The sequence below is a fragment of the Festucalex cinctus genome, chromosome 5 (assembly GCF_051991245.1).
Source record: "Festucalex cinctus isolate MCC-2025b chromosome 5, RoL_Fcin_1.0, whole genome shotgun sequence".
Lineage (NCBI taxonomy): Eukaryota > Metazoa > Chordata > Actinopteri > Syngnathiformes > Syngnathidae > Festucalex > Festucalex cinctus.
The window spans coordinates 12,835,110-12,849,577 of NC_135415.1; the positions used below are offsets into that span (position 1 = coordinate 12,835,110).

Genomic DNA, 14,468 nt, shown 5'->3' on the forward strand with positions numbered 1-14,468 from the left:
GTCAAATTGGCGATGAAATTATTCTCCTCAGGTTTTGTTTTTTTGACGTCCTTTTTTTCCATTTTGAATTTCAACATAACAGATTTAGATCGTTCCCATTTGAAATTCACAGCTCATTCAGTTCATCTTCGCAATGAGTTCCAACAAACTAAAACAAAAATCTTTATTGTTCAATAACAAAATCCATCATAATTTCACCAATATCATTCCACTTTTCAACATATTGTACATTTTTCACCAGTATCATTCCATAACTTTCAACATCATTTTACAAAATTCAATTTCATTCAATATATGAGCTCATGATTTCCATTAATTTCATTCAGCATTCACAATTTCTCCAGAAATCACATTTTAGTTATTCATGAGCTACTTTCATCAAAAATATTTTTTGAAAAACAATGACCCTAGATTACACATAAAAACAACATATAGAGAAAGTTTTTTATTCAGATGTACATGCAGTCACAATGTTCTACCACAAGTAAAGTAACAAGTTTTTCCTTAGTGTGTATTTTTTATTTTGAGTGAATGTTTTATCATACACTGAGTTTTGTTCTCATATGCAATTTCATGCATGACCGCTATCAGTGAATGATTACTCACAAGGAGCAAGGAAAGGGGTTTCCCCCTGTGTGCATTCTCATGTGTCCCAGCATACTTTGCTTTTGACTGAACGTCTTACCACAAAATGCACAACTGAAAGGTTTTTCTCCGGTGTGCATTCTCATGTGTGATTCCATGGTGGTCTTGTGTGTGAATTTTTTATGACAAACGGCGCAACTGAAGGGTTTTTCTCCCGTGTGTATCCTCATGTGTATTTCCAAATGTTCCTTTCTGGAGAACGTTCTGCCACAAGTTGAGCAACAAAAGGGCTTTTCTCCCGTGTGCGTTCGCATGTGTCGGTACAATTTTTGAGAAAAACCTTTACCACAAATGGGACATGTGAAACGCATTTGCGAGGAGTCCTTGTTGCCCTGAGTCGTTTCCTTTTCTGAACTTTTCAACTGTTTGTCGTCCCTTTCGTAGTTCGCGTCGCTCTCCATATCGTCGCTGTGTGACGGTGGAACGAAGAGATCTTCTGGTGGCGGTCCATCGCACTGCTCTCCACTTGGACTGTGATGGTGAAGGCGTGACCACTCGGGCGGTTCGTCTTTAACGTCTTGGCTCCCCGCGGAGATGCCGGTCGGTGGCAAGTTGCTGACATGAACCACCTCCTCTTCCTCTTTAATGTGGGGGAGCACCGACTGCTTCTCTTCCTCTTTAATTAAAGGTGGCTGAGGAATCTCCTGCTCCAAGCTGGAGTGCCCCCATTGCGGCTCAGGGGGACATTCTTCCTGGTGACCAATCAGCTGCTGGATGTCTGCAAAGACAAAAAAAACACCAACACTGTTTAGATGACGTCAGTCAAAAATGATCTGGTATGACACTGTAAACAAAATATGAGTGGGAAGTCGGAGCACATATATGGTTTTGTTTGTTTGTAAAGACTTTTAAAGGAACTCGTGGAAAGAAAGGCAACGTTGAATAACGTTGGGACAATTACGATCCATAAAAAGTAGGGCTCCTGTTTTCTGACGCCAAGACACTGTTTTGATTGGCTGATTTAAAAAAACACACAGACACGCACATATTACCATGAATTATTGGGTGAATACATGTTATGAATATTAAGTATAACAAGGTTCGTGAGCAGACCTTCGTTGCGTATGACAATTTGAGTCTTGCAAACAGTTTCCAGTTGTCGCCGTTGTCGATCGAGTTGCTCCTCGTACGACGCGATCGCTCTTTCAAACAGTTCAAAAATTTCGTCGGCGGCCGCATTTAGTCGCTCCCGTACCAACTCTTTCAACATTTTCACGTTTGGAGAAAGTTTAACGACGACAAGGACAACACTAAGAACCTCAAGCCTTGTGCAGTTAAAACGAAAAAATGCTATGCTGTTGCCAACTTCCGCAGCTTTCTTCTTCTTCTCTTCATATATTGTGGGGTGGTTAACATTTAGCGCCTAAGGTGCATTACTGCCACCTCGTGTTCGGAGTATGGAGTCAGCTTGTATACGTACACCGGAGCAAAAACAACAACAACAACAAAAATCGGCATTACTGCTGAATTTACTGGCTAAATGAGTCAAGTATCTATTTAATATATGTTGTATATGTGTCTTTGCACATGTAGTGGGTTTGTTGTAATTGTATGGCTGTTTACGTGGGCCCAAGGAGGCGTGTGTGGTTGTGTACTGGTATTTGTCGTTTGTTCTTTCAAAGTCAATTGATTGTTTTTATTTCTGTTTAGCACTGTGTTGCATTGTGAATGTATGAAGTGTTAAAGATTTTTTTTTTTTTTTTTTACAATATCAGAATGCAGTACAGGTATATATTGAAAACATTGGATTTTTATTTCCATTCTGAAAAGTATACTCGGACGCCTTTTAATTAAACATAAATTCATCATTCAGTCAGGCAGGGCATATTTCGCTCAGCCATGATTTAAATTTTATTCACACTGATTGACAGTTAGCAATTATGTCAATATTCACATAATATTCATCATCATTAGCTAACATTTTTTTTACGTGTCCTTTGTACAACAAAATTTTAACAGTCTAGAAAAATATAAGTACAAAAACAAAAAGATTTTTTTTTTTGTGTCCTATCCAGTGCCGCGTGCAATGTGGAAGCCACGTTTATCCACACGTTTATCCACACTGTAAAGTGATCAATCTGTGAATGAAATCATACGTAATTAGGAAGCAGACCTTCGACGCTTATTTGTTCAATCCGACGCTTGACCTCGGCAATTTCAGACTTGCAAACAGCCTCCAGTTGGTCGCTCGCCTCCTCTCTCGCTTGACAAATTCGCTCCTCGTACGACGCGATCGTTCTTTCGAACAAGCCGAAGATTTCGTCGGCGGCCGCAATTAATCGTTCCCTTACAAGCTCTTTCAACATTATGATGAAGACGGCTCAGCGAACAGCAGACAGACAACAACACTTGGACTAGTAGGTTGATAATAGTAGTGAATGGATCGATCCAAATATCGATATTACCGATACCAAAGCAGTATCGCTATAAGATCGATACTTGCACAGGGGTAGGGAACCCTGGTCTTCGAGAGCCACTCTGCTGCCTGCTTTCCATATCTCCGTCCACAAACAGAGCTGATTTGATGAACGGGATCGTTATCAGGCTCCTGCAGAGCTTGCTGACCAGCTGATATGAATCAGCTGTGTTGAAGGAGGGAGACTTGGAAAACATGCGAGACAGCGCTCTCTCAAGGACCAGGGTTCCTTACCCCGATCTAGTATGTTAAGTTTCAGTTTGGCTGTTATATGCACTGCTGCGTTTTGGTCAAACAGATGACAGGCATATTAGAGTGTGTTTCGATCATGTGCCATCTCACCTTTGGTAGATTGCATGAACACATACAGTATTGTACTTGAAAAATAATTTGTTTTGTATGTTTTAGGTTTTATATTTGTTGTTGCATGATAATCTTTAACATCTGGTTTATTTAGGTTGAAAAATAAGTGATGAAGGCAAAATTTTTACCTATGATCACTTTGTGCACTTTGTTTAAGAACATTAAAAAAATATATTTTGTTATTGTTGGAATGTTTCTGTGGGGACAAAACGTTGATCAGGTATTTTCTATTTATCAATACTTCATTTTAAACCTAATTTTGTCCTTTGTTTAAAAAGGAAACAACACAAAAACACTTAAAGGTTGAAATTTGATTGTGAATAAGCAAATCAATGACGCATAAAAAGCATAATTATATACCATAATTTTCAAAATGTATCTGTTTCAGCAACACCTATATTTACCTGGTATCGGATCAATACCAAAATTTGCAGTATCGCACACTAATTGATAGGACACGCCCCTTTCAAACTGTGATCTAACTGCGACATAAAGCAAGAAAGGGCAAAAATATTTGAGTAGACTGCAAGGATACTGAAACCATAGGATGCCGGTGTTTCGGTGTTGCAAACGGTTGCGTCTAACGTTTCACCATCAATACAAAACAACTGGGAAAAATAGGTTAAAAATTGGGCTTTTATTCAAATGTCCTGTATTGATAGAACATGCTTTGGCATTGACAAAAACAAAGAAATGAGCACGTTGCGACTTGACGATAATGCACGCACTGCCTGGTGGGAACGTTGTGCCACCTAAAATGGCCGCACGTAAGCATGTCTGTTGTGAACAGTACGCATGCGCACAAGCCATCTTCGATAGGAAAGCGGCAAATAAAAGGACAAACTATGTAGTTTTTGTATTATTAAAATTACCTCTTTATACTTCAAAAATGTCAAAGACCTATTCACAAAATCCCAACAAACAACAAAAAACACAAATTTCGTCGGCGGCCGTACAAAAAAAAAATCTTTTACAGAATTTTGTTGGCGGACACTTACACAATTCAACAACAGTAGAAAAACATATCTTCTACAGTAGAATAAATACTGGAGAGTGACATCATCATTCATACAATAAAAATGGGCCTTTCGTTGACTAGGTTCTTTGAACATTAACCCTTGTCCTCAATACCGCCGCAAGATGGCAGCCGCGCGATAGCATGTACAACCCGTTGTCCTAAAAATACAATAGAGGAAGAAAAGGCGGAAGTTGCGCTGACTTCACGGAAAACAAGACGACGCGACGGCGACCAGGTGAAATCGAGCTGAAAATTCGTCCAAAAGCCGAGCTCCTTGGTATTGGGAGTAACTAAGAACGCATCCTGACTGTTTAATAGAACAATGGCGTTGTATGAGGCGAAAGAGCGACAACTAAAACAACCGGAGGCTGATGGCGAGAATCGCATGGTGTTGTACATCCAAGGTTTGTGCACACGTACACTAGTCTTACAACATAACTTCTTGAACGCTGTGCCTTATCGAATCGACACGTTCCACTTTAAAATCAAAGCTCCTTGAAATGTATGTCACCACACGAGATACGTCTTTTAAGATATAAACCACGAAGTATTTGGTGGTGTTGTTAAGAACGCAAAATTAATTTGGGCTCAATTCCCTGTGAATTGCAGGGGTCGTTATTTATTGTTGAGGGACCAAGAATAAGTTATTTTCTTCGTAATATGTTTTTAATTAATTGGCCCGATTAATCAGTTGTCAGGGTTTCATTCCGCCAAATATGAGAAGCCTCAAAAATCCATATCGGTTGGGTTCTACTGTCTGAAAGTTGATTCCATCACACAATAACAAAGTGTTGGTTGGCAGTCATGAAATAATTGACATGTTTGTGTCCCGTAGACATCCAGCAGCTGATTGGTCATCGGGAAGACCTTTCCCCTCAGTCGCATCGGGAGCGCTCCAGTCTGGCGCAAGAGGGTCCACGGCTGTTCCACATTAAAGAGGAAGAAGAGGATCCATGGTCCCTCCACATTAAAGAAGAACGAGAGGACGGAGAGTCATTTCACGTGAAAGAGGAAGTGCAGGACGCGCAGCCCACCCACATTAAGGAGGAAGAGGAGGCGGTTCACATCACCGTCATCACTGTGGACGAACCGCCCGAGTGCTCGCAGCTTCTGGGTGATGGGCCGTCACCGGACAATCTGTTAGCGCCTCTGTCGGACAGCGACGAGGTGGAAGAACCTTTGAGAGGTGACGCCGACTGCCAAAGTGACGACGAGCAGTTGGAATGCTCCGGAAAAGAAACAACAACTCTTGGCAACGATGACGCGTCACAAGCGTGTAAAAAACGTATCCCCTGCTCAGTTTGTGGAAAAAGTTTATCTCAACAGCATTTGTATCGACACATGAGAACGCACACGGGAGAAAAACCCTTCAGTTGCTCATTTTGCAGCAAAGCCTTCTCCACAAAAGACCAAATGGAGTCGCACACGAGGATACACACGGGAGAGAACCCCTTCAGTTGCTCGGTTTGTGCGAAAACCTTCATCCAAAAGGGAAACATGATTCGACACATGAGGACGCACACGGGAGAAAAACCCTTCAGTTGCTCGACTTGCGGTCGAGCGTTCGCCATCAAGGAGCATGTGGATTCGCACATGAGAGTGCACACCCGGGAGAAACCCTTTTGCTGCTCAATTTGCGGTCAAACGTTCACCCTGAAAAAAAACCTGGCGCCGCACATGAGGATACACACGGGGGGGAAACCCTTCAGTTGCTCCACCTGCGGCAAAACGTACACGCGGAAGGACTACCTGGAAACGCACTTGAAGACGCACTCGGGAGAAAAACCCTTTTGTTGCTCAGTCTGCGGCAAAAGCTTCACTCTGAAGAGGAACATGGTGCCGCACATGAGGATACACACAGGAGAGAAACCCTTTGCGTGCTCTATTTGCGGGAAAAGATTCACCCTCAAGCAAACCATGGAGTTGCACATGACGATACACACGGGAGAAAAACCCTTCCGTTGCTCCTTGTGCGATCAGACGTTTGCCGATAAATCCAATATGAAATCGCACATGCGGACCCATGCTGGAATTACAACCTGTTAGTTGTTCATGTTTGTGCCCAGGAGTCCATTTTGATTGTGCGTGCAGCCACAACAAAGGGAGAATCCACGTTGGACATCCAAGAGACAGGACAGGCACTTTGAGAGGAGCAAGAGAATGTGATTTCATAAAAACTTGCATGCAAGGAGACAGATTTTACAACCACACTGTAAAAAAATAATAATAATAATAATAAAAATGTTGCTGGCTTGCCAAAAATGTTTCTGTGGAAAAGATGTGTCAAAAAATGGTCGTCACATAATACCCAAAATGTTAACACGAGGGATATAACGATATCCAAACATCACGATATGAAGCTCATGATACGATATTTATCACGATATTGTGGGGAGGTTGGCGATAATTTAACTCATTCACTCCCATCCATTTTCACTCAAGCAACAGCTCCCGGCTGTTTAACTGGATTTCGACTGATTTTGCAAAGTATACAGCATATTGTGTTCTATTGCTATAAAAACATGGAACCTATCAAAATAAAGATTAAAGTCTCTTCTTTCATCAAGATAAAAAGTACATTTCTGTGTTTCCATTTTGCAGCAATTAGCATTAGAATATAGTTAAGTTTCATCATTATTCACAAATCTTTTTAGAATTGTGAGTAATTGACATTTTTCAACATGGTCCTGGTTGATCTCCTTTACTCTGCTGCCACCTGCTGGCCGTTTGTGTAATAACTACCATTTCTTCAATTCAATTTCATTCATTCAATTCACGACGTCATATCTAATCTAATGCTAAAGAATTTGTGACCAGAAATAATAAAACAAATTTATTGTGGATGCTCTGATAAACTTATTTTCACACAATTTTTAATATTCTGACAGTTATGTTGTTTTTTGTTTAACAGTTTTTCAATGTGTATACTACACGTACCTGTTAATTCTACAAAGAAAGGTTTGTGAATGGTTACATAATTAGTGTCAAACAATATTTGAATTTGTCTATTTAAATTTTTTTCTGTTATGGTTTTACAGTAAATTCTTCACCTTTGACAATGCAGTGGCTGACAGTCTTCATTAGATGCTCAAGAAAAAAAATATGCTTGGACTCATATAAATAAAATGCCTGTGCATCAATATACACAATTAAAACTCATAAATTAATAATAAAGTAGCAATTGAAGAGTTTGTAAGATTTGTAAAACATTTTTTTGTTGACAAGTTTCTCTGAACGTTTTCCCATTCTGGTTAATAGCTTGCTTGAAAACTATACTTTGATTGCATCTCGTGTATTTAATCCCTCCCAAACCAAAAGTGGATGGTCAGACAAAATAGTTAAACTAAACTTAAAAGTTAAAAAAAAAAAAAAAAAAAAGTTGCCGCTTCGTCTTTCTTGGCGCTCATCTTGTGTAGCGTCTTCTTCCCCGCCACAAGCGGGCAGCCGTGTGATACCGTGAATGCTGAGCAACCGAAAATCCACCATCGAAGAAGAAAAAGGCGGAAGTTTGCGTGACTTCAAAACAATCTATAATGGAAGGGGAAAAAACAGCACGTCGGCGACCAGGTAAAATCCGGTGAGTAAAAAAAAAAATGTTATTAGAGCGACTAATAACATATTCTGACTGTTTGCCACAAAAATTACGACGTATGACGAGAACGAGCTCCAAGAAAGACACGCACGTTGTTAAGAATCACATCGGGTTGTTGTACAGTAATAACCTGGCCTATGTAGTGAACATTTTAAACGAGTTTACACTATTCCGGTGATAAAAGTATCATTTGTCTCTGACAAATATTGTGGCATTTATAGCATGTGGCCTTTTTTTGTTACAGTTTTAAAGCATAGGCTTGTCAATTTTGGTCGGTCAGATCACGTTCCTGGTACCACACTGAAGTTTGTGTCGTTAAAAAACCCCAACGATTTAAACTAAGTGAAACCTTCTGCAAAGGGACTGAAAATTAATAGAGCTAATCTATTTGAGTGACTTTAAATCCAGACTGAGAGCAAAAAGAAGTGGAATATTTGGCAGTAGTTACTAGTTACAGTAACATGATCTATAATTTGGTCTTGTCCAACAGAAATCCAGCAGCTGATTAACCATCAGGGAGCACTTCCACCTCAATCGCATATGGGGAGCTCCAATCTGGAGCAAGGGGATCGACTGCCCCTCCACCTCGAAGAGGAACAGAAGCGTCCACAGCCTCCCGATGTTAAAGAGGAAGAGATGGATCCACGGCTCCCAAACATGAAAGCTGAAGACGAGGATCCACAGACCGAACATACTGAGGAAGAGGACGATCCACATTCTCCACACATTAAAGAGGAAGGGGAGAAGTTTGACGTCAGCAAGTTGCCACCAACTGACCACCGCGGAGGATCTCCGCCACACGACCTCTTAGCGCCTCTGTCAGACAGCGACGATGCGGATGAACCTTCGACGAGTGACGCAGACTGTAAAGGTGACGACAGGCCATTGAAATGTTCTGAACAGCTGGCAGCTTTTGGCCGCAAGAAAACGCCACAAACGTGTAGAAAACACCTGACCTGCTCAGTTTGGGGCAACGGTGCAGCCCGAAAAGCACAGACGAGAGACACGAGAACACACGAAGGAGAAAAACCTTTTTGTTGCTCAGTTTGTGGTAAAACGTTCTCTCAAAAGCCAAACATGGTCGCGCACATGCGAACGCACACGGGAGAAAAACCTTACAGTTTCTCACTTTGTGCCAAATCGTTCTCGCAAAAGCAAAATCTGGCGTCGCACATGAAAACGCACAAAGGCGAAAGACCTTTTAGTTGCTCGGTTTGCGGTCAGACATTCTCTTTGAAACAAAATCTGTTGACGCACATGAGAACCCACACCGGAGAAAAACCGTTTGGTTGCTCGGTGTGCGGCAAAACTTTCTCCCAGAAGGCCAGCATGGCGGCGCACGCGCGAGCGCACACGGGAGAAAAGGCTTTCCGTTGCTCCGTTTGCGGTCAGACGTTCTCTTTGAAACAAAATCTGGCGATGCACATGAGGAGACACACAGGAGAAAAACCATACCATTGCTCCCTGTGTGGCGAAAGCTATGCTCATAGGACCAGTTTGACTGTACACATGCGGATGCACGATTAAATTAATAAATAATAAATTTGATACAGTCGTATCAGCCGCCATACCGTGGCATGCGAAGCAGACCACATAATTGTCTCCATTGAATTGTCATTTTGTGAAAGGACAATTTAAATGTTCTGGAATGTTAGAATAAAAAAAAATCACACTATAAAATGCAACAATGAAGAATGAGAATTATGTCAAATATCTAATAAATCCAGTGTATTTTAAATAAACAGTGACAGACGTATGTATTCAGTGTGAGTAAATCCAATGTGTTTAAATACTTCTGAACCAATACAGTATGTACTCAATATGAATTACTCCAATGTATTTGAAATCCTTAATTGCTACTATTTAAACAGAATTTACCGATCCAGTAGTGATGTCATAATTGCATTAGAGGTTATTTATGAATTCATGAGACGTCTCAAATCAATTGCATGTCAAAATTTTAACCAGCTGTTTATTTTTTTGTATTTTCTTTTCTTTTTCTTTTTTTTTTATTCCCCACATATATTTTTAGATTTATTTGTTGAATCTTGTTCTTTATTTGTGTATTCAGACAGGGCTCAGTTAAACCTCTATAGGGGGCGCTCCAGATCCTCTTTTATTATTATTATTATTTTTATTATTATTAATCTTTTTTTGTTATGCTCGTGTATGGCGAATGGCAATATCAATTGTTTCGCTAGGCCCGATATGTGTGCAAAATTTGGTGAGTTTTCGTATAATAATAATAATAATAATAATAATAATAATAATAATAATAATAATAATAATAATAATAATAATAATTAATAATAATAATAATAATAATGAGTTTAACTACTACAATAATTGAGGCGTCATCGTTGTCGCCACAAGATGGGGGTCGTACATTACCACGGACACACTTGTGCAGGGGCAGCCACCATCGAAGAAGAAAAAGGCGGACGTTGCATTGACTTCAAAGACTGCACCCACAACTGCACGAGCTGTTCGACGGCGACCAGGTGAAAAGAAGTGAGGGGCAAAAAAACCCAAAAAAACATTACTTAGCTGGTATAGGGAGCGACTAATAACATTTTTGTCTTTTTATCAGAACAATGGCGTCGCACGAGGAGAATGAGATACAACGAAAACCACTGGAAGTTACTAGCAAGAAGCACATCGCTTTGTACAGCCAAGGTATCTCCACGTGTCCGTTAGCCTTCCACATGCTATTTTTACTCTCAGTGGATGGATTATATTGAAAGTAAAATAACAGCAACATAATTAGGGATGGACAGTTTTTCAGTGATGTCACGCATTACGTAAATACAATTGGAGGTCAACGCATTATATTACTCAGCATGGATAAACTTGATAGCCAAAAATGTGAAATTTCTTACGTTACATTCATTACAACTCAGGAACTGTTAGGTGTGCAATCACAGCCCCTGTTGTCGTGTTAAAATTAATAGCTATAATAAAAATAACAATATTGAAAAACAAAAAAAATAATCTGCCCCCCCCCCCCCCAAAAAAAAAGTAATAACACTGGTCAACAGCGAACTTTAATCTGTGAGCACTTGACGTGTCCAAGACTCCAGTATATGTTTTTTCTCTGCTGCGTCTAAAGACGGCTTGACTGACTGACACATATTGATTCTGAGAAAATAATGAATAATAAATATACTTTAGAAGATCATGGATTATCTGGAGGGGCTGCACAGATTTCTGACTGTGCTCTCGTACTTCCTTGTCCCCGTGTAGCGCTATCCCTGATGCTCATTTTGAAAAAGTTTTTTATTTTTTATTTTTTTGGAGCACATCGGGATTTTGAGATATTTTCTTTTTTTCTTTTTTTTTTTTCTTTTTTTTTTAAGTTTGACCTATAAAAACTTGCACCATACGGATTTTACCATACGTCGTAATTTATTATGGAGGACCAAAACTGCCAAAATTCAAAATAAATAAATGACTGAAAGTGAAAATAAAAATGAATATAAAAAATGTCATTAGAAAATTATATCCAAAAATGTAAATATAAATGGAAATAAATCCGTTTTTATTTTCACTTTTTGTCATTTATTTATTAATTTAGTCATTTATTTTTTATTTAGTCATTTATTTATCTATTTATTTATTTAGTCATTTATTTATTTAGTCATTTATTTATTTTTTATTTTGTCAATTTTGGGCCGTACTGCCAAGTCGAAATGTTATTCAAATGAGGGGACGGTCCTAAGCGTGTCTTGGGTGGGACTCCGCCGTTGCAAACTGCCTGTCATTGGTCGAGTGAGCAGCTCGGTGAATAAGGAAGTCTCGTCGGCTTGCAATGGACGACGATCGTGTCCATTGCACCGATGCGTTCAATTATGAACTACTGTAGGTTACATCTAAAAAAAAAAAAAGCTGTACCATGTACTTTTTTTCTGACATAAACGTGTGGCAGTAATCGGAGTAATCTCGCTGCCTTTGTTGCGCCTTGCAGACATCCAGCAGCCGAGAGTCCATCGGGAGGAACGTGCATCTCCGCCACATGAGGGGAACTCCAGTTTTGAGCGTGACGAGCTGCAGCCGCTACGCATCAAAGAGGATGAAGATGAGCCACTGCCGCTCACCTTTAAAGAGGAAGAGAAGGATGCACAGCTAACTTGTGTTCAAGGCAAAGAGGAGGAGCCCCGCCCCCTACGTATTAAAGAGGAAGAGAAGGACTTTGATGTCAGCAAGCCGCCACCGGCTTGCGTGCGTGCGAGTACCGAGGACGAAGCGCCCGAGCTGACGCGGCGTCCTCGCCGCAGCGGAACGGGAGAGCCCAGCGGAGGATCGTCAACAGACGACGATCTTTTCGCGCCGCTGTCGGACAGCGACGACACAGGGAGCGACGCAGACTTTGAAGCTGACAGACACTTGAGCTTCACAACTTCACAAAGGCGGCGGAGAAGTTTGACCTGCTCAGTTTGTGGTAAACGCTTCGCAAAAAAATCAACGCTGGTCAGCCACACGAGAACGCATGTGAAGGAAAAACTCCTCGGATGCCCTTTGTGTGTCAAAACATTCTCTTACAGGGCGCAGGTGGTGCAGCACATGAGGATTCACACGGGGGAAAAACCTTTCTCTTGCTCCGTCTGTGGCAAAACGTTCTCCAATCAGTCGAACATGGTCAAACACATGAGGACGCACACTGGGGAGAAACCATACGGTTGCTCAATGTGCGATAAGAAATTCTCCCAGACGTCGCACATGGTCGCACACATGAAAGTACACACTGGAGAGAAGCCCTTTGCTTGCTCCGTTTGCGGGAAAAGATTCACCATGAAGCGAAGCATGACGGCGCACACGAGAACGCACACGGGGGAAAAACCTTTCAGTTGTTCGGTTTGCGGGGAAGCGTTCTCGCAAAAGCGGCAACTGGGGCAACACATGAGCGCGCATACCGGGGAACACCCCTTCACTTGTTCCATTTGTAGTAAAACTTTCACCCAAAAGATGAATCTGGTCGCGCATATGAGGACGCACACAGGTGAAAAACCTTTCTGTTGCTCAATTTGCGGGAAAACCTTCTCAAATAAGTCCAACATGTCGAAACACATGAGGACGCACACGGGAGAGAGACCCTATAGTTGCGCACTGTGCGCGAAAACATTCTCTCAAACATCGCACATGGCAACGCACATGAAAATGCACACGGGGGAAAAACCGTTTTCTTGCTCGTTTTGTGGTAAAAATTTCACCCTGAAGCGAAGCATGGTCTCGCATGTGAGAACGCACACGGGCGAAAAACCCTACAATTGCTTCATTTGCGGTAAATTGTTCTCTCAAAAGCGGCAACTGGCGTCACACATGAAAACGCACACGGGAGAACAGCCCTTTTCATGCTCGTTCTGCGGCAAAGCGTTCTCTCAAAAGTCGCACATGGTGTTGCATGTGAAAATACACACTGGAGAAAAACCCTACAGTTGCCCTCTTTGCAGTCAAGCCTTCATTCGCAAAAGCAGTCTGGCGTTACACGCAAGAACGCACACCAGGGAAAAACCCTTCCGCTGCTCGGTGTGCGCGGAAACGTTCTCGCATAAGTCGTGCGTGGCGTCGCACATGAGGATACACACGGGAGAGAAACCCTTTCGTTGCACCGCGTGCCCTCAATCCTTCGTTCAGAAACACAGTCTCACGTCGCACATGAGAACGCATACAGGAGAAAAACCGTTCAGTTGCTCCACTTGCGGGAAAGCTTTCGCTCAAAAGACGCATCTGGCATCGCACATGAGAACACACACTGGAGAAAAACCTTTCAGTTGCTCAGTTTGCGGTCGAACCTTCTCCCATAAGTCCAACATGGTCAAACACATGAGAACACACACGGCAGAAAAAAACTCTGTGGATGTTGCACTCTCGCCGGTTTGACTGCACACTTGCGGACACAAAACTCCTGAGAATGAATGTTCAGAAAACGGTAGAACCTTGCGATATCACTGTATAGACCCTTCCAGCTGACGTCACCGCTTAGCTCCCATGGTGACATCCCATAACGAATGTAGAGACCGTTTTTGTTAAAAGGTGGGAAATATGTCAAGTGTCACAAAAAACTTCAAGAGTAGGACACTACATTACTGGGAATCATTGAAACCAGTCATTTGGAGCTGCTAGCTACAAAAAAATTGAGTTTTTTGGGGGAGGGGCAAAGTGGACATGGAAGCCTAAGGTATGTTGTTTTTGGTTGAAACAGTATGTCGATCCCTACTTTCATGGTGTAAATTGTCATTCATTAAATCATTTGTGTCCGTTTGTGTCATCTTGCTGTATATGGAATTCTTCGAGCTATCTTAGCTTGCTGGCTGCTAACAAACACGTTTACAACACATTCCTCAGCAGAAATCAAGCCCGAGTTAAAGTGTTAATTGTAATAAAAGTGTTAAATCGTTAACTTTTTGTTCAAAATGACTTGAATACTTGTGCAAAAA

General features: G+C 41.4%; 4 protein-coding genes across 6 annotated transcripts; 3 read left to right on the plus strand and 1 right to left on the minus strand.

Annotated features, from left to right (window-relative positions):
* Window positions 1–149: 149 nt before the first annotated feature.
* LOC144019032 (uncharacterized) lies at window positions 150–1,985 on the minus strand. The gene is made up of 2 exons (XM_077521831.1): window positions 1,699–1,985; window positions 150–1,363 (listed from the first exon to the last, which is right to left on the minus strand). The coding sequence occupies exons 1-2, from the start codon at window positions 1,853–1,855 to the stop codon at window positions 603–605; spliced, it is 918 nt and encodes a 305-aa protein (XP_077377957.1). The 5' UTR covers window positions 1,856–1,985; the 3' UTR covers window positions 150–602.
* Window positions 1,986–4,631: 2,646 nt separating this feature from the next.
* On the plus strand, window positions 4,632–7,016 carry LOC144019000 (uncharacterized). Of its 2 annotated transcripts, XM_077521775.1 has the most exons (3): window positions 4,633–4,677; window positions 4,761–4,846; window positions 5,278–7,016. In XM_077521775.1, exons 2-3 carry the CDS (start codon window positions 4,765–4,767, stop codon window positions 6,486–6,488), a joined length of 1,293 nt encoding a protein of 430 aa, XP_077377901.1. In that variant the 5' UTR covers window positions 4,633–4,677; window positions 4,761–4,764; the 3' UTR covers window positions 6,489–7,016. The 2 variants fall into 2 exon arrangements, with proteins under 2 accessions (XP_077377900.1, XP_077377901.1); XM_077521774.1 differs by having other exon boundaries at window positions 4,632–4,846; window positions 5,278–7,014.
* A 932-nt stretch (window positions 7,017–7,948) lies between these two features.
* LOC144019027 (uncharacterized) lies at window positions 7,949–10,134 on the plus strand. The gene is made up of 2 exons (XM_077521823.1): window positions 7,949–8,019; window positions 8,525–10,134. The coding sequence occupies exon 2, from the start codon at window positions 8,575–8,577 to the stop codon at window positions 9,559–9,561; it is 987 nt and encodes a 328-aa protein (XP_077377949.1). The 5' UTR covers window positions 7,949–8,019; window positions 8,525–8,574; the 3' UTR covers window positions 9,562–10,134.
* Window positions 10,135–10,403: 269 nt separating this feature from the next.
* Window positions 10,404–14,299, plus strand: LOC144018971 (uncharacterized). 2 transcript variants are annotated; one of them, XM_077521705.1, is made up of 3 exons: window positions 10,404–10,545; window positions 10,625–10,710; window positions 11,999–14,299. In XM_077521705.1, the coding sequence occupies exons 2-3, from the start codon at window positions 10,629–10,631 to the stop codon at window positions 13,909–13,911; spliced, it is 1,995 nt and encodes a 664-aa protein (XP_077377831.1). In that variant the 5' UTR covers window positions 10,404–10,545; window positions 10,625–10,628; the 3' UTR covers window positions 13,912–14,299. The 2 variants fall into 2 exon arrangements, with proteins under 2 accessions (XP_077377831.1, XP_077377832.1); XM_077521706.1 differs by having other exon boundaries at window positions 10,478–10,535.
* Window positions 14,300–14,468: the final 169 nt, after the last annotated feature.

What these genes read in the sequence shown, in the direction of transcription:
- LOC144018971 (XM_077521705.1), top strand. Translation starts at nt 10,629, where the DNA reads ATGGCGTCGCACGAGGAGAATGAGATACAACGAAAACCACTGGAAGTT. An exon ending in CATCGCTTTGTACAGCCAAG is followed by an intron (nt 10,711 to 11,998) that starts GTATCTCCACGT and finishes TGCGCCTTGCAG; the next exon opens with ACATCCAGCAGCCGAGAGTC.
- LOC144019000 (XM_077521774.1), top strand. Translation starts at nt 4,765, where the DNA reads ATGGCGTTGTATGAGGCGAAAGAGCGACAACTAAAACAACCGGAGGCT. An exon ending in CATGGTGTTGTACATCCAAG is followed by an intron (nt 4,847 to 5,277) that starts GTTTGTGCACAC and finishes TGTGTCCCGTAG; the next exon opens with ACATCCAGCAGCTGATTGGT.
- LOC144019032 (XM_077521831.1), bottom strand. Translation starts at nt 1,855, where the DNA reads ATGTTGAAAGAGTTGGTACGGGAGCGACTAAATGCGGCCGCCGACGAA. An exon ending in AATTGTCATACGCAACGAAG is followed by an intron (nt 1,364 to 1,698) that starts GTCTGCTCACGA and finishes TTGTCTTTGCAG; the next exon opens with ACATCCAGCAGCTGATTGGT.
- LOC144019027 (XM_077521823.1), top strand. Translation starts at nt 8,575, where the DNA reads ATGGGGAGCTCCAATCTGGAGCAAGGGGATCGACTGCCCCTCCACCTC.